An 18,333-nucleotide genomic window follows, 5' to 3' on the forward strand; every position below is an offset into this window, starting at 1 on the left:
TATTGTCTTTATAGATTGCTATAAGAAACTGTACCAACTCGTCATCTAATCCCTGGAGTTTCAACATTCTCCACAGCCGTTCTCTGTTTACGTTGTCATATGCCCCTATAATGTCCAAGAACGTAATCCATTATGGTCTATTCTGCGCTTTCGCAATTTCAATACATTGCGTTATCACGAACAAATTACCATACAATCGCCTGTCTTGTCTAAATGCATTCTGCAGTTCCCCAAGGATTTCTGTTTCTTCCATCCATGCTTGAATTTCTGATTTTATCGCCTGCATTACAAATCTGTACACCACTAACGTTACTGTGAGTGGTCTGTATAAATCAACACTGGCTTTGTTGCCTCTGACTTTATATATTAAATTCATCCTGCTTTCTAGCCAGTCCTCCGGTATTTGTTTGGTTTGTATCACCTTAACTATTGTCCTCGTAAACGATGCCTTCTTCAACGTCCAGGCAGGTTTATCAGTTGCATTGGTATTTCGTCTGGGCTCACTGCTGTCTTGGGGGGAAACCTTTTGCTCTGCTTTTTTCCAATCAAGCTTGCTCAAACTTATTTTCCTTTCCGCAGTTTTCTGTGGCACTGATGTTATCGGTGCAGGCTTCCCTACCACTACTGCCCTAAACTTCTCACTAATCACTCGAGGAATATGCGCGAACGTGTGTTCTCCTTCTAAATGTCTCCCCTCCTCATCAATCAAGAATTTTTGATGGATATCGTTTTTTGAGCATAGTAATTTTACATGGTTCCAAAACTTCTTCGATGCGCTTTTGTCCTCTGCTATCTTTCCCCTGCCGCCTATCTCTCCGCGCCATCGGGCCGCTGCTCCGTGCCGGGTTCTTGCGAAAGGGGTTTGTTTTTTTACCTCTAGAGCTCAAGGTTAAAACTGGTCACCCCGCGAAGGCTTTCCGAGATAGCGTAGTGTAGCTTTCACTGAAAAAGTGGCAGGTTTGAGTACGTCGTTTACGGCGTATTTTTTGGGATGTCAAACGACAGAAACAATGTTCGTTTATCAGCGGGACGGTTGTGCCCTTGCCTGCCAAAAAAAAGGCCGTCAGCACGACATCGAACGTGTTCAGAGTTGGGGACACAGTTACATAGCGGACCCAAGTGCCGCTGATTGTGAACTTCAAAATGTTTTTCTCACGTCAAAAAAATTTGCTCAAATCAGATTTTCTAAATTGCAAGCAGTGCTGGTGCGTATAATGAGCCGTATCATGCTATTTTAAATCGTCGAGGTTTTTGGTGCTATTTTTAGATCTGATGTTCGGCACGAGCTCATTTTTTATCTTTGTGAGCAATTTGCTTAAAAAGTACGCTCTGAAATCGGATTAAATTATTTTGAGTAGACACTTAAAGACCATATCAACGTGCACTAGAAATATGTCGGGTGAAACTTTCACGGTGCCTTTGCGAAAATTTTCCGAAAACGTGTGAGTTCTTGCGTATTTGCTTTGCTAATAAAACGCCAAAAATCCTTACACGGCTTCAGACATAGTCCAACATCAAAAAACAATGCATGGGGGAGACTGCAAAATAATATTTGTCATTCTACATAGTTTCATTATTTATTTAATATTTATTATCTCCAACCACGATTTGCGTGTTTGGAGAAATTTCAAGGGCCGCTCAGACAAGCGGAAATTTATTTTCAAATGAAATACTCAATGCAGGCTTCCCACACGTAATCGGCAGCTATGGCAATTTTTTTCAATGTAATTGGCAATTACCGATTTTTGCGCTGGCAGGTTTCGAGTGGAATGACTCTTTGTTTTTTTTTAAAGTGATGCCAATTTTAGAGACCCCAACACTGACTTTCTCTTTAGGCAAACCGCAAAGAAAACGAAAATATGTCCAGCAACCACGTGGAACGATAGCTGTTATGAGCACGGTGCTATGTCCTCCATTTAATCAGTGTCTGCGAATCCTGTCGGGTAGTATGCGACATTATAGCGTTCTTCCTTCGAAGAGCAGTCAAGAGCTTTAATGCGTACGCGTTCTTTGCCGAGTACCCCCGCAGCCACAACCGTGTGACGCCCTTCATCTGCGCAAAAATGCGTAATTGGCGAAGTTAACGCATCTAATCGTAATAATAGCGTCAACGGAGTAAGAATTGGTACGAGGGAATTGCAAAAACTACGAAATAAAAAAACGACAAGGATAAAATGAACCGACGAGATAAAACTGTGCATCTGAGATATCGCCCTCAGGAAACAGATAAAACATGAAGCAGTTACAAAAAAAACAAACACAACGCGAATATAAAGTCGTCAAAAACTCTTAAATCGTCTTAGGCCCTGCTTTTCCTCAAGATCTATCGCTGGCTAACTAGGCAATTGTAATCGTTGTGATATCGTAAATGAAGATAATTGCTCGAATAAGCTTCAAAGACACACACACAAACAAGAATATGAAATCATAAAGTGAAAAACGAAATACAAGCATGTTTCTTATAGACCGCCCACACACAAAAAACAACGAGAATAAAAATTAAAAAAAAAACAGACCCCTTCCACTCTGTGAAAAGGGATGCCCCGCGAATCTCCACGCCCACCACGGAGGGCACAAAGCAAAACACGTTTGTTTGTAATTTACGACAGGGCATAGTTCCTAGCCAGTTACCGGTATTAAATTTCGAATGACGCGAGCTTTATCCTAGCGGACAAACGTAGAGCTGTCACTTTACCTCCCGCGTCGTATGCGTCCTACTGTTTGTGTAACACGCCGACCCAATCCACTCTACCACTGAGGACACCGCACGGGGTTATTGAACTGTTTGACAGATACGTTTATATCTCACGCCAATACAAAGGACATGTCGTAGTGTGGTTATTTATTAAGAAAGCAGGAAGAGAAAAGAACTGTTGAACTCATCGGAGAGTTCGCCCTCATAGAACCCAGTCCAGGGAAGGAAAGTGCGGGTTTCAAAGGATAGGAAGAGAGAATGAGAGGGAGTAAGGGCATGAAACCTATATCTGCGTTTGCCCCCCTCCTCCCTCCACTCTTTGCCCCTCCGCACGGATAAACCGGCAAGCAGTGATGAGCGAGTGCTTAGAAGTGAAAGACACTGTCGAACATGTCGCTCTGGATGCCCTTTAGGCTGAACGAGTGATACTGGCTCAGCTCGGCGTTCGAAGTGGGCCAGTTCCCTTGAAGTGCAGATGTGCGCTGCCTGACCCGAAAACGTAGAACAAGGGGAATTGCACAGAAACTGACGAGGTAAGGCGCAAACTATCAACTGTTTATTATCATGTGAAGAGGGCGGTTATATATGATGGGCATGAAAAACACGCACGAAAAAATAACAATAAAACCGGCTTTCGACGCGTGAAAAAGTTTCCTAAGGAATAGATATCATGCCACGTGTCGCGTTTTATTGTAATTTTTCGTGTGTGTTTTTCAGGTCCGTCATATCTAACCACCCCCCTTCACATGATAATAAACAGTTGATAGTTTGCGCCTCACCTCATCTGTTTCTGTGTAATTCCCCTTGTTCTATGTTTTCGTGTCAGGCAGCACACCTCCGCACACCTCCGCACTCAGCTACTCGACCAGCTGGAACGTGAGGCTGCAACGGTGGCGGCAGCGGCTTTCCATTGGTTTCGTGCCCATTCGCGTTTGTGTACTGGCAGACGCTTCTTCGGTTTCCGCTCTTCTTCGTCCAAGCGAACGAGATGCGTCCGTCGCATAGCGAGTTGACACCTCATGTGCCTCTGCCTTTATTCTAGCGGACGCACATGCGGGTGCTCTTTTCACTGCTGAGTCGCAGGCATCTTATTGTCCGTGGAACACACCAACCCAGGCCGAAACCGCTCGTTTGCGAAGGACAGCTGAGAGGGCGCATTGAGCCATGAGACTGCCACGTTTAAATATCCCAACCCCACAACGGGTGTGTCAGCGTCAGGGGCATTAAGCCTTGCTGTGCGACCATGCCCCCTCTTTCCACACCCAACCCTTGCACGCCCAACAAGCAACCCGGTATGTGCGATAATTAAGCGTGAAATACTCTGGCGAAGGGGGAGAGAGACTTTTTATGAGGACAGACTAAGACCTATTAAGTATTCTTCCTACAGAACTATGACCAGCTGGTCAACAATGGCCGCCGACGCGACAGTGTCGCTAGGAATGGCCTTCAAGATAAAAAAGAATTGTGTTCTCACGCCGGCGTTCCAACGGGTCAAGTTGCTTTCAACCGGCAGGGACTCGCAGCTAGTGGGTGAGGTGGACTTTGAGGCGGCAACAGCCGTGGCTACGTTCTCGGCGGCGGCGGTAGCGGCGGCTTTCCGGCGTTTTTACATCCCTTCGTGCTACTGTTGATTCTCCGCAATCATCTGATAACGGCGCTACGGCCGCTGTGAGCCGGCCGCCAACTTGTGAAAGAGGCATCGCTGGCGGCGAGGGGAATAACTGTTGTGATAACTGTTGTGAAAGAGCGTTGACGGTGGCGAAGAAGACCCTCGGAGCGCTGCCGGGTAAACTGATTTCACAGGAATAAAAACTGGGCGGGTGAGATATGTACTTCTCCGCAGAAAAACTGGAAAGGAGCTAATCAAACATGAACTTTAAATCGTGAGAAAACACCAACCATGTTACGCCCTGCATTTTCACAAAAATACATTATTAGCGAAGTTCCCAGATGTAATCGTTGTAATAACGTATCCAGATATATTTGGCGGGGAGAAACGCAATAAAATGCAATAGAAAGAAAAAAAATGAACTACCTTTACGCAGCAGTAAAGAAAGCCGAACTAGTTGGTAGTGTTGCATAATACCTGTCATGGTCTTATTTGCGCGGCTTGAAGGATGCAGCTTTACACACCCCGCCGTGGTGAATCAGTGGCTAACGCTTTGCGCAGCTGATACCAAGGATGCGAAAAGCAACGACGCCCGTGAGTCCGATATTTCGGTGCACGTTAAAGTTCCCCAGGTGGTCAAAATTAATACGGAGCCCTCCACTATGGCGTGCCTCGTCGCCTGAGTAACGTAGGCGCGTTAAACCTAATAATCAATCAATCAATGCAGCTTTACGAAACCCTTGCTTGACGCAGCAGGCCCTGACGACTTTCTCTTTTTCTGTCTATGCACGTGGCTAGTTCCTATGGTACGCACGCAGCCCACGGCAGCCACAAGAGCCAGTGACGAACTGTCTGGCCTTGAGTGTTTTTATTTGTGATATATTGAAAGCTAATACTAATGGTGGTGTGCTGAGCCAGTACTCATTTATAAAATATTAGGAACTTATTTGTTGGCAATGATACAAGCCGGCAAATAATTTCGTGATACTTTCGTGGACGTTGAACAACCATTTACAAGACGCTTTTGGAAGCAATGCTTGAGAGCATTAAAATATTCATATTGATATGGAAATTTCACGACATGTAGTTTTCGTGGTTCTTTCGCGACACTTGCTTGTGACCACGAATAGCTTTATTCGCACGTTACACAGCACAGAGCCGCTGTATGCGCAGCACTTTTCATACTAAAGTTGTCTGTCGCGCACGCTAGGGCATCTCTAAAGGAGGAGCGATTTCTCAAGCAGTTATCACCCACTTCCTGCAGCATGCCATGCCAACAATATATGGGGTTGACACTGAGGCATGGTGTAAAGAAAGACGGCCGTGGTGAATGCATTGGTTCCTCCCTGCCATTTGTATTATCTGCACTCTGACTGGTCAGTCAGAGTGCAGATACGTCAGTCGCTGCTATTGCAGCCGACCGGCTGCAATAGCAGCGACTGACGTATTTTCGCCTGCGCCACTTAAGCTGTTCGTTCTTCTCGGCCTTGTTATCATGACGTTGCCTTAGATGTCTTCCTTGCGTGGGCGCCCGTGTGTGACTCCTGATAATCCCGGTTGTTGGTGTCTGGGACAGAGCGCTCGCGAGGTAGGTAGGTAGGAATAACTTTATTGATGCCGTCAACCGACGGTTTAACTCGCCGTGACGTTGGCCAAGCGTCGACCCGGGGTCACTTGCGTAATATGAAGGCTACGAACGGAGCCCGTGATATGCGTGGAATCTTTCAAAACAGAAATGACCCCCCGAACCACCAGGATATAGAAAACGGTGCTGCAGCTCGCTAGGCAAGCATTAGCGCAACGTGCCTATAGATAGCGACCTGACCATGCTCGCCAAATCCGCCTGCCGCATTTTTAGATGCGACGCTGAGAGGAGCATCTCTTGCCGGCGGCCCTGTACTTCCTGCGTCGTCGTCGTCCGCGTCCGCACCGTTTAATACATAATTACATCCGGCCATACGTGAATACACTGACGTTTCTTGTTAGCGCTGTTTCGTAGAAGTCTTTGATGCACCGCAATGCTCTCCCGCGTTCTTCGTCCGCGTGATTTTGTTATCAATAGCACGCTGCTCGCGTCCGAACTTGCGCGGTCAACGAGGTTGTGAATGTGATTGAGTAACCTCCTGAGAGTACCGTAATTACCCGATTGTAACGCGCCCCCGATTCTAACGCGCACCCGATTTTCCTGGCAAAAAAACCGAAAAAACTTGCACTTCCGATTGTAACGCGCGCGGAACTTTTTCAGCAAGAAAAACGAATGCGAGAGAAACGGGCGATTTATTGCTCGAAGTAATCTCACTCATCTCACTCCTCGTCGCTCTCCGCCGACCACAACATTTCGTCCTTGGTGCCGTCAAGCGCGTTCGCGATGCCACACTTCATAACGAACGTTCAACTATGATCGTTTGGATCGTGTCACACGCCTCGCACGCCCATCCTGCGAACTTCTCCGGAGGCGCACGCTTCAGCCGACCACGAGTTTTAAATGCGTGAGAGCCGCTGCTGCCATTGCTTTTACCAAGCGCGCAAGTGGAACGATTTGACGATTTGTGTGAACGCGGATAGAAAAGCCGAGGTGCCTATGCTTCCTGCGTTCGAAAAATTGTTGCTAAAGGCTTTGGCGTCATCTTGAGATGGCGATGGCGATGGGTGGGACGAAATTTCCGCTGTTTCGGCAGTTTCGGTTTCGTATCCGATTCTAACGCGCATGTGATTTTTCGACCTATTTTTCCGGAAAAAAGGTGCGCGTTAGAATCGGGTAATTACGGTAGTTTTCTTATCAATAGCACGCTACTATCGTGCCAACGTGCGCGGTTAATATTCGTGCATCCAATTAAGTAACCATCTGGATTTGAAAAATAAAGTCAATGGGAGTCCCATGCCTTCTGTAAAGTGCACGCGGAATAAAAAAACCTGCTTTAATGTGCTTCAGTGTGTGCCAAATCCATTTCGCAAAATACGATTGAAAAGCTGGAAATAGACCCGCCGCGTTGGCTCAGTGGCTAATGCACTGTGCTGCTCATCCCTAGAACGCGGGTTCGACTCCCTGCCGCGGCAGCCGCTTTTCTGGTGAAGGCGAAAAGCGAAAACTACTGTGTGAACGAGATTTCGGTGCACGTTAAAGAATCCCCAGGTGGTCAAAATTAATCCGGAGCCCTCCACTACGGCGCGCCTCATCGCCTGCGTTGCGTCAGCGCGTTAAACCCCACAATGAATCAATGAATCAACCAATCAATCAATCAAAAGCTCGTGCTTAATTTGGTCTTCGGCAAGGGCAAAACTGGGCATGTTGTTTAAACCAGAAAACGTGCATTTGCACTGCATATAAAGATTGCAATATCCTGATGGATATGATTCTTGCAGTACTGCTTAAAAACCATTCGAACCGCTACTGCATTATTATTTATTAATCATTAATGAATAAGCATTCATTAATCCTAGCCACGCCGCTAAAAGAAACAAGCGTCAAATAATCGCGCTTTCGCGTGTCCCGCACTTACAGCGTGAAATCACGGCTAATAGTAACCTTATAACGCGGAATTTGTTGCCATGGCGCGCAACATGAGATAATTTTAATGTTAAGGGGGCGGTCTATAGCCTTAGCTATACCGAATAAACGTTTATTGAAATAAAATCAGGGGTGGTGCCTTTAGCATAGCGCCGCGCGTTTTCCCGCATCGACAGCTCTATTGACCACCGTAAGATATACACAGGCGAACTCGCTGCTTGAACCATATCTTACGTCAAAACCTTACGCGTAAGGCAAAATTCAGTCTGCCCTCAAATATCGTAATCGATATACTAGCTTACCATCCTTTTATCCCTTGTAAAGCCAAAAAAAACGCGACCGCACTTCAGCGTCCCTGCCGGCGCAGCGCCTTTTCTACCCACGGCAATATGGACGCCGACCGGTTCGCCCGGCTTCACCTCCCCACGTTGCCCGCTATGGGCGGCCTCCACTCCAGAAGTTTTATACAACCTCCTTGGTCCGCACAGCTGCGTCTTTCCTCCGCTCACCCCCTCTCCTCTCTCCGATAGCGAACACTCTCGCCCAACATCTGCGGGCTCGTGGCGCAGCACACTCTCACTCCGCCGGTGGGCGGCGCTGCGCGCGGCGCAAGCGCGCTGTGCGCATGTGCAGCGCCCTCTCTCTCCGCGGTCTCCTCTTCTTAGGGCGCGCTGCGCATATAAGCGGAGTGCCGCACTCCGGCCGGTCTCTCAGTCGACGGTCGTCCGCGCTACGCTTGCTCTCTCTCTCTCTCTCTCTCTCTCTCTCTCTCGCATTACACGACGATTGCTCACGCAATTCGAGTAATTGACTCAACGGAAACGCACAATGGAACCCCCTTCAGCTTCGCATCACACCAGGGTTCCCGCGAGGGGAGGTGGGCGTAATTTTTTTATTGCTCGTTTGTCTTTTTTTACGTCTTTCCGAGGCCGCTGCACCGGCTTGCGCTGCATTGGATCCCCATTTCCCCACTGTATACGCGTTCGCTCAGCCTGTCAACATTGTTACGGGAAAGTTTTGCTGGCCGTTTTTGACGATCCTCTCCGCTCCGATAGCTAGCGGGAGCGCCATTGCGCCTGCGTGGCACGCCTTGCCACGAACAGCATTGGCTCCGGTTTCGCTGAGCGCGCCGTCGGTACCGGAGCGGACCGTCGAAAATGGTCAGCTAAAACTCTATTAACGCGCTAGCGTTACTAGGTTCATTTATAGATTTCCCCGCGCCTGCTAGCTGTCCTCTATCAGCCATGCTCAACAAGCGTCCACGGAAGTACGTCACCGGTGCTAACAGGAAACTGCAAGAGAGGCAGCCAGATACGAGGGCTCGCCAGAATCTGGAATGCCGAGCAGCGGCAATTATGTTGTGCAAAGGAGCAAAAGATAAGATACGCGATCTGAGCAGGAACCGCGTCTGCACAATGCAGTTAGTTGCTGAGCGGACACTGTCGCCACCCGTCCCTGCAACTTACGCCACCAAAAAGTGCCTCTCCCACGACCTAAATGAAACCAGCTAGGGTGCCACGATGCCGGCGACGTCGTAAATACACCGACGAGTGTGCATGGAGGCACCCTAATGCTGGCGCGAACATTGTGTCACCTAGCCTATAAAGGTAGGATAAGATTAACGCCAGGGTCTCAAAAGCCAAGAAAAGGCGACATTGTAACCATAAACGAACTAAAATGTGTCCAAATACAAAACAAAACCGAGTATATACGACGTCTAATTACGCGAAATTTTAAACAACTTAAAATCTTTCGCGATGGTATCTCCACCGCTAGCTTTGTCCGTCCGGCAAACGATGAATGGCGCCATGGGGGAAATTAAAAAAAAAACATAAACTTCGGCCAGGATGAGATCCCCGAAAGAAATAACCCAAGTTTCCTCGGCATGGCCCCGCAGAAAAGCGGCGGAGCCGATCTCACAATCGCGAAGAGTGAAAGAAATCTTTCAACCATTCTTTCAACCAATAAAAACACCATAATTAGGGCTTCACATAGAGCAGCCCTTAACCTTCCTAGTTTTAGAAGCAACGCAATGGCCTTTATTTTGTGTCCTATAAAACCTGTGAAGAAATCAAAATTCTCACTCTCCCAGCACAAAGAGAGCGAAAATGGGTACCGGTCATCCTATAAATAGGTATATCTTCTGAAAAAAGGAAGGCGGAAGGACACGATGGATACGTCACTGCCACAGCGACTTTCCATAAAAGCCGTTACCCTACTGACAAGCATACATTCAAACCTACGGTATGGCAAGCCACAATACAGGATCAAATTCCTTTGAAGAAAGCTCCCAAACCATTAAAACAACAGTATAGGCTGACGCCCGGAAGTTGGAAACTACAAGGCAGCAATTGTCACTTTGGAGTACTGTGGCAATAGCTATAATTGAATTACCTTCATGCATACATGAATTGAAAAATATTTGCGATCCCCCTAGCGGAACTATCGAATAGATGCCTAAGCATAGTTACGCACACTAAATCCGCCATTAGTCCCTTGGCTAAGCGCTCAGAGTGCCTAAGCGCTTGAGAAATGTTCTCGAATCCACAATGATGAAAGTTCACAAATACATTACCACATCAACACAAGGGTCTGGAAGGGAGCGGCGCAGCCGACCAAGATCCACTCGAACTCGCATTCCGTAGTTCCTGTTGACAACGACTATCATACTCAACCCACGGAAAAATACAAAACACCTAACGTCATCCTACGCGTGGGAACACCATCCTTCTCCGTGCCACACGAGGATCTAATTGCTTAAGAATCACAAACCCTGGTCAGGATACAAACCAACACATCTATCCACAAACCTGGATGGGCGACGTTGTTTGGTAAAAAATGTCCGGGATGGACCTAAAACTGTGCTAAACGCTAGCAAACACCCACTCTCTACTGTAAAACATGGTCATAGCCACGAATATGCTCAGGGATGAACAATTCAACCATTACATATCCAACTTATATCTACACATGACAGTCGGCCCTGACCAGGTTGTCACATAAGGATCAACTTCAGCTGATTCTGGAGTCCTGGAATTCTGGGTCAACACATAGAATCTACCATCTCTTTATCCCCTCCTTCCGAAGAGTTAATAAATCTTACTACACAGACACTTCTCTCTCTCTGTCTGTCTCTCTAGCTCTCTCTGTTTGGTTTGTAAAAAAACCCAAACTTCAGTCAGCCCAGCGCGATAAACACTTTTACACTTTGACACTGTCGCTTCCTCTCTAGCACTGATTGACACCCCACAGCCGCAAGTTTTTACGCCAATATCTTAAAACACGCAAGAGAAGATGGCTTCTGAATTTCCTGCGCCGCGGTGATTAAAACTATTGCTGCTACCCTAGCTCTCGTTCTTGAAATTCGATACTGGTAAAGCAGAAATGGTAAATGCAGCAACTGCGTTTCAAAACGTTCCCTCGACGCCGGAGTAACGTTAAAGGCGCGTTCACACTAGGCCGACACGACGGCGACGACGGCATTTGGGCGGTGGCGCAGTGCTCTCGCGCGTCGCGCCCGTGCGCTCAACGTTGCGGGTCCAATTCACGGCGCGGTCCGTTTTTTTTTTTCTTTTTTGTGAGTGGTTTTTTAAGGGGTGTGGTTTGCGTATCCAATTTGTGAATCGCGTGATTTTGAGAAGCAACTACCTTTGCAATGGAAAATTTCCTTTGAAACAGCGAGTGGCGTCTTGAACCACAACAATTAATTTCCCTTTTCTTAATCGTACCGTGTTTCTCGAAAATGCGGTACCATGGTGCAAAGTAAGGCCTTCTCCATTTGACGAGGTTAAATTTCTGCTGACGTACGCTATAATTTATATGCATATTTTACGGGCTACAGAGGTCTTTTCGCCGGGGGTTAACATCCATATTATTGCTGCCGCGGCAGCAGCGCACAGCTCTTTTTTCTGTGTCCGTGATCTACCAAGAAATTGAGGAGTACATACAGTGCAAGCAGCGCACACGCCAGTACGCACGAATGGCTTAAGTCGCGCTGCGGCGACGCGATATTCAAGTTTGACTAGAGAAAGAAAGAGATCCCCGGCGGAGAGGCGAGGCGGCGGAGTCGGCCGTCGCGGGGCCGTAGGTGTAGTGTGAAAAGCGCGTCGGCCGACATCGCGCGGACACCGACGCCTCGCCAATTTCTCGCCGGCGGTTGGGCAACGGTCGGCGTCGGCGCGGTGTGGCATGGCCGCCGACAGCTCACCGACACGGTGTTGGCCGACCAAATGGGCCGATGGTCGGACTAGTGTGACCGCGCCTTAACGCGTCGTACATCTTAAAACATAAACGTTGATGTCATCTCCAACTTTTTTCGCCTTATAACAGCGGAGCGGTTGTACAAGCCGTTAGGTCGCCATTATAGGACAAAATACAAAGAAAATTCCGAGCGCTGGCGAGCGCGTGTCTCGCGGCAACGACCAAGCGTCCTGCCACGTACAGTGGCTTTAGCAAAAAAAAAAAAAAAAAAACTGGGAAAACCTTGCGGAGGGAGAAAATGGCGAGTGCTCGTGAGTGCAAGCCTCGCGGCGACCGCAGAGTCCCCGGCTCGCAGAGGGGCTTTGGCGGGAAAATAAAGAGCACTACAGCGCTGTCTTGAAGCGCTACCGCGCATGTAAAAACACAGCTCCAGCGCTAATGGTAAAGATGAAAGACCCCCTCCTTGGGAAAGGTCACCGCGGCCACCGAATTGTATAGAAGCCATTATGGATAATTTGAGACATGGCTACGGGTGTGCCAATCATTCACGAGACGACTTCCAGATCCCGCCACCGCTGCCTCGAGTCGATGACGAAGAGCTGGTGGAAGTCTACAATGCTCAGGATGAATTTGCATCTACCAATAACCCGGAAGAAGACAACTACCTCTTTGCTTCATATGACGACGATTACTAGCACCGCAACTATGCAAATAAAAAAATGATAGTGAAACTTAGGTATGTGTCCGGCAATGCTCACCTACAGCAGCTTCGCCATTCAAGTATTGCGCGTGAGTGAAAGCTTCCCTGATTTTATTTGTTGGTTCGTTGAGCTGAGCCTCTGTCGATTAAAACTGGGGGAAGTTCACACCTTCTGTGGGATCGGGGGTGTGCTTAAATAGGAGCTTTTAAACGCAGAACGGTTAATTGGATAAGCTGGCAAAAGCCCGCACCAGGCCGACGTCAATCGAAGGCGCAGCCACCCGGATATCGTCCGCAAAAAAAGTGGCTACAGCTGCCAATCCTTTTCTAACGCGTTCGATGGCGCTCCACGCGTTTGATAGCGCGCGCCCTTCCGAAAAAATAAAACCCCAAGAATATTCAGCACGATATCTTCTGTAGCATGGATCAAAAATAATGAACAGGAAGATGCACTTTGCGAGCACTGTTTCATATGGAGTATGAAAAGGAAAAAGGAAGAACACGAAGAAACAATCGTTGTGTGGTCAATTGCCATGAACTTACGACGCATAGCACGAGTATAACAACAAAAAATCCCCGGCCATCTCCCCTAAAGTGACACCTGAGGAATGTCGAAGCATGCAGTGCATAAGTGTATTCTTGGCGCCTCGGCGTTTTTGCAAACGGAGCAAACACGCCGGTGTTCCTGCCCGCATGGTCCACCAAGCGGCTCTAACCGGCCCAGACAACGGCAGCAACAGCTCGTCTCCGCTGTTCGAAATAAACCTGGTCGCGGAAAAGCAGTTCCACGTGCGAGAAAGAGGATGTTACTGTGGTGAAAAATTGTACTATGGATTGCAATTCGCAGTTTTTAGAGATAGCGGCGGTGAAATGGTGAAAAATTGTACTATGGATTGTAATTCGCAGTTTTTAGAGATAGCGGCGGTGAAATGTCTACCGCGATGCTAAGCCTAAAGTTTCCAACACCGAGCCGACACGAGAAACGCAAGCCGCTTGCGAGCTGTTGGGGAAGCCCATCTCCTAAAACTTGCCGCGCGCGAGTGCGTTGCGTTTAGAGCTGAAGCAACTGTTTTAACGATATTTTGTTAAAACAGTTTTGTCGACACTGCTTCTCCTTTGTTTTGTTATCGTCAGGTTAAAAATCCCTCCTTTTAATTTTGTTACGCTCACAACCACGTGACTATGCTGACGCCAAACACGGGATTTCGCATATAACCGCCAAACCGGAGTTTGCAACAACCACAGTTAAAGGTTAGTAACCACGGTTAAACGTCACTGCGGTTACTTACGCCGTGTAACTAGGCTATAAGCTACCCCGAAGGAGCTCCTACAAGTGTGGCGCTCAAGTTGTGGTGAAAACGCCGCCGCCCTTCAAAAGGATTCCCCCGATTAGTGCTCCCTTCGCTGTACAAACATTGTTTTCCCGCAATAATGACTGCGTTTCCACGCACAGAATGCCTTTTGGGGTATTTTTTACAAATTGGAGCATTCCCTGCCAACTTTTGTACGTGCATACACGAGGTTCACGTAAAAAGAATTTTTCTGGGTGTAAAGCGAAAGATTAGAAAGGTTTCACATATTTAAATGAACCAAGGGGCTGAAAAATAAAGAACGCTACAGCCGAGTAGGCACATATGGTAGCAGTGTGGCTTTCATGTGTACGTTGGCGTTTTCATAGTTAAGAAACTGGTCTAGACTTAACCGCGAATTCTCGTTGCTGGCCGGTATTATAGGAAGTTATTGGTGCAGTCGCCACCGAACGGTAGGACCGCCAGTTTTTATGCAAGCAGTCGCCGGTTCCATTGAGAGCGAAGGGAGGATGGTGAGTTTGATGATTAAACGTAGCCCCACCAGACGGAGCGCGCCGTCCCTACGCGGCATTTTTTTGGCACGGTGGCTCCCATTGTCGCCGGCTGTAATGGGCACTTCGTGCTTGTGACGTACCTCAACGAAGGGATAGTGTTACAAGGCAGGCTCGTCCATATAGTGGTAGCTTACCTATGAAGAAAGGCTTGGCGAGGAACACCGGGCCAGCGACGGCTCCAACGATGCCGTAGCTGATTGGTAGTCGCTGGATGCCAATGTAGTCCGCCATCAACGTCGGATACATCGTCACGCCGCAGCCAATCGCCATGGCCAGACACAGGCACGCCGCCAGTAGCTGGGGGTAGCCCCTGACAAGTGGAAGGCACATGAGTACGGTGGCCATCCACAAGTAAGTAACCATGGCTAGACAACTTCGGGTGAGGTAACCTCTATCGGCGAGCAGAGGAATGAACAGACGTCCGAACGTATCGGTCATGGAGAACAGAGGGATCAAGCCCACAGCAGACTCCATGGATGTTCCTCTGTCGATGGCAAAGTCTACGATGGTGGTCATGAAGACGTCAAAGTTGTAACCAAAGATAATGTAGGTGAACATAATCACGTAGAACATTGCACATTTAAGTACGGTAAGTCCATGGCGCAGGCTCCAGGGGTTTGCAGGAGCCTTTAAATTTGTACTAGTGTCCTCGGCTGCCTTGCTTTTCGCCCCATTTTCTTCCGTGCTGACGCTAAAATCCGCCATGCTGACTGCTTTGCTCACGGCGGATATCTGCTTTGCTTTCTTCCTTGCAAGCTTGTCTTCTAAGCGCTTACGCTGGATCCATGGTGGCTCCTTAAGCACGAGGCTGATCGCAATTACGTGACCAATGATGGCTCCAAATATCATAATGCTGCTCCGAAAGTTGTATGTCTCATCCAGAAACAACAGTAGCCGAGGGAATACGAAGGCGGAGCTCGTGGATCCCGTGTATGTGATGCCGAGGGCAAAGCCCCGGTACTTGTCGAAGTACTGGTTGATGTGCACTGGAAGTGTCATGAACACCAGGCCTGATCCTATACCTGCAAGAAGTTTGTAATGAAAGAAAGAAAGAGTTACTTTATTTAGCTCGGGTGCAGACGCCGACAAAACCATTGGGTGGTATTGAAAGCAACATTGCCTAAGGGAATCATAATTCGTCGTTTCCATATAACCTTGGATTTGAAGTAGAGGCGCTAATGGTTGTATGGTTGTATCTTTGTTCAAGTACAGGCGCTAGTGGTTGTAGAATTCAGAACAGGTGGAAAAATGCGCGATAACAATTTAAATGTTTCGCAAGCGTTTAGCTCCCAACTCAGACCTCAGATGCTGCTAAATAACTACTAATATCTTTACTCCACTTTGGTCCTTCGAATTGTAGTGTGACAGTATTTACCGATAAGTAATTCAAGTTAACGGAAGAGCGGGAGTGTACCGGGGGTGTAGCGGCCGTTATGTACACAGCAAATGTTTGTGGTCTAGACCAGCTAGAGTTCGGAGCACTCTTGTCTTCTTCAGTTCAAGAAGTATTGGTATTCTAGTTAACAAAACTTCATTGCCTACATGCGCACCACGAGTGTTTGTACATCCCACATGAGTAGCAGGTCATCACCCAGCCTTTAATGCAACCGTTTCATGAGTGAAGCCAGATCCCACACGTCATTAATATCGCAATGTTGCTCGGAAATGGCAGGTAAGGCCACTCCGGGTCCCAGAAAGCAGACACTGACAAATGTCAACACTAGAAAGAGCTCAATAAAACTTGCTTCTGGACTAGTTCATTCATGGCGATCACAATGGATGTTAGCCCTTCAAGAAACTTAGACACACGACCAAAAACGGACGTGACGGGCGCCACTTCAACTGTTTCGTTACCAAGCTACATCTTCGCATATAGCGCACACAAATCCCGAGCATGCGCAGCATGAACCATTCAATGCACAACTCCTGAACAACCACCACAAAAAATACATAGACAACACCAGCCTGTACCGTAAGTCATGTTAGATAAAAATTCTTACTCCGAGGAAACTAGAGCCACTCAAGTATCAATGACACGATCATTTCCATATTTGCCAAATCATTGCCAAATGTGTGGGCACGATCATCGCCAAATTCTTGGGCGCAGGGTGGAGAGCTTCCTAAGTGGAGAAAAGACAGTAGGGCCGCCGTGCTTTTTCGCCACCGCGTGCATAGAAGGTACCACATATGCCTTATTGTCGTACCAATCCACCCTTTCCTTTCTCCCACCAATTTTTATTTTCTGTAGCAGAATTCGACAACCTCTTTAATAACGAAGCACGGAAAACCAGCTGCAATCAACCTTTCCACCTGTTTTTGGAAGGCTTGTCGCATTCTGTCGAGGTCGTGCTTTCGCAAAATGCACCAAGCCTTTCAAAAACATGTTGAAAGGTTGATTGCACCTGATTTTCCGTGCTTCGTTATTAAAGAGGTTGTTGAATTCTGCTACAGAAAATAAAAAGTGGCGGGAGAAAGGAAGCAGTGAATTGGTACGACAATAAGGCTTATGGGGTACCTTCTGTGGACGCGGTATCCCCCGACATGAAGAAGGTGGCTAAAAAGTACGGCATCTCCGTTGTCTTTTATGTACATGGGAAGCTCTGCCGTGTTTCCACGCATTTGTGCAGCGCAGAAGCGTGCATGAGATAAGATGCACTCCAGGCCTTTTGTGAATTGCTGCACGGGTGTGGTGTATGAGATTCCGCTTTCATGCGAGAAGGCCTATATCAGAGACACGGGGCGGTGTATTAGTGATCGATCACGGGAACGTGAATTCGTATGAAAGAATGGGGGGACTGCAGACTTTCCTGCACATTGCGGGACCTGTAATAATTGTGTTGCAAGGCTAAGTGAAACTCGGCGTTTGGGCAGAAGCCATTATGCAAACGCGCGTGAAATATTGGAAGCTTTTTGTATCAAGAAATATGGCAGTGATTATGTCAGTCATTCTTCAGTGGCTCTCTTTTTCTATAAGTTAGAATTTTTATCTAGTATGAATTAGGTTACAGGATGGTGTTATCTATGTATTATTGTGATGGTTGTTTGGGAGTTGGGCATTGAATGGTTCATGCTGCTCATGCTCGCTTTTTGGTGCTATATATGCGAAGATGTAGACTGGGAATTAGTCTGTCAAAATAGCGCCCATCCTGTCTGTTTTCTGTCCTGTGTCTAGTTTCTTGGAGCGCTAACCTCCGTTGTGATAATAAAAGCTCATAGCGATATAATTCGCATTATACAATGTGTCCCAGCTATAATGCAACAAGATTTAAAAAAAAAGCAATGGCGTAACTCGAAGAAACCCTAGTGCATAATGTTTGCAGCTGTGTGAAGAAGCGGGCAGTAATTTTTTGTTAATGAGACTTAACTAATTAATTGTAATTAATTATCTAACTCGAGAAGTACTGTCCTAATCACTACAGTGTCAATGAGGCACTTGTAGGTATCCACGAGGGTCATCTAACTGCGGTATTTTCAGCGACAAACTAATTGCGTACTCATCTATTCTGACTAATAAAGAAAACCCGCGAAATATGAAAAATACCACGTGACGGCGCTTCAGCGCGGATTGTAAAGCACCGTCCCCAAATAAATGTATATCTAAATGCAGTAGACCTTTGTTGATATGTTTTGAAAAATGCGGGGAGGTAGTTACTATCCGGGAAACGTATGATCCTCGGCGGTAAAAAAAGCAATCGGGAGACTAACTTTAGCATTAAATGGCCTTTTTTCACTTGTACATGTCTGTCCACGTCTGTTG

The 18,333-nt window shown here is 47.4% G+C and overlaps 1 protein-coding gene across 2 annotated transcripts in view; it reads right to left on the bottom strand.

Moving 5' to 3' along the window:
* LOC144146046 (monocarboxylate transporter 9-like) overlaps positions 1 to 18,333 on the bottom strand; it is a 38,901-nt gene that overhangs the window by 14,341 nt on the left and 6,227 nt on the right. For both annotated transcript variants that reach the window (XM_077677973.1, XM_077677974.1), the window contains exon 4: positions 14,711 to 15,598. In XM_077677973.1, coding sequence (XP_077534099.1) covers positions 14,711 to 15,598 — 888 coding nt within the window. The remainder of the gene's footprint in view (positions 1 to 14,710; positions 15,599 to 18,333) is intronic.

The sequence above is a fragment of the Haemaphysalis longicornis genome, unplaced genomic scaffold (genome assembly GCF_048455015.1).
Source record: "Haemaphysalis longicornis isolate Haplotype H1 unplaced genomic scaffold, Haemaphysalis longicornis Haplotype H1 scaffold_7, whole genome shotgun sequence".
Classification (NCBI taxonomy): Eukaryota; Metazoa; Arthropoda; class Arachnida; order Ixodida; family Ixodidae; genus Haemaphysalis; species Haemaphysalis longicornis.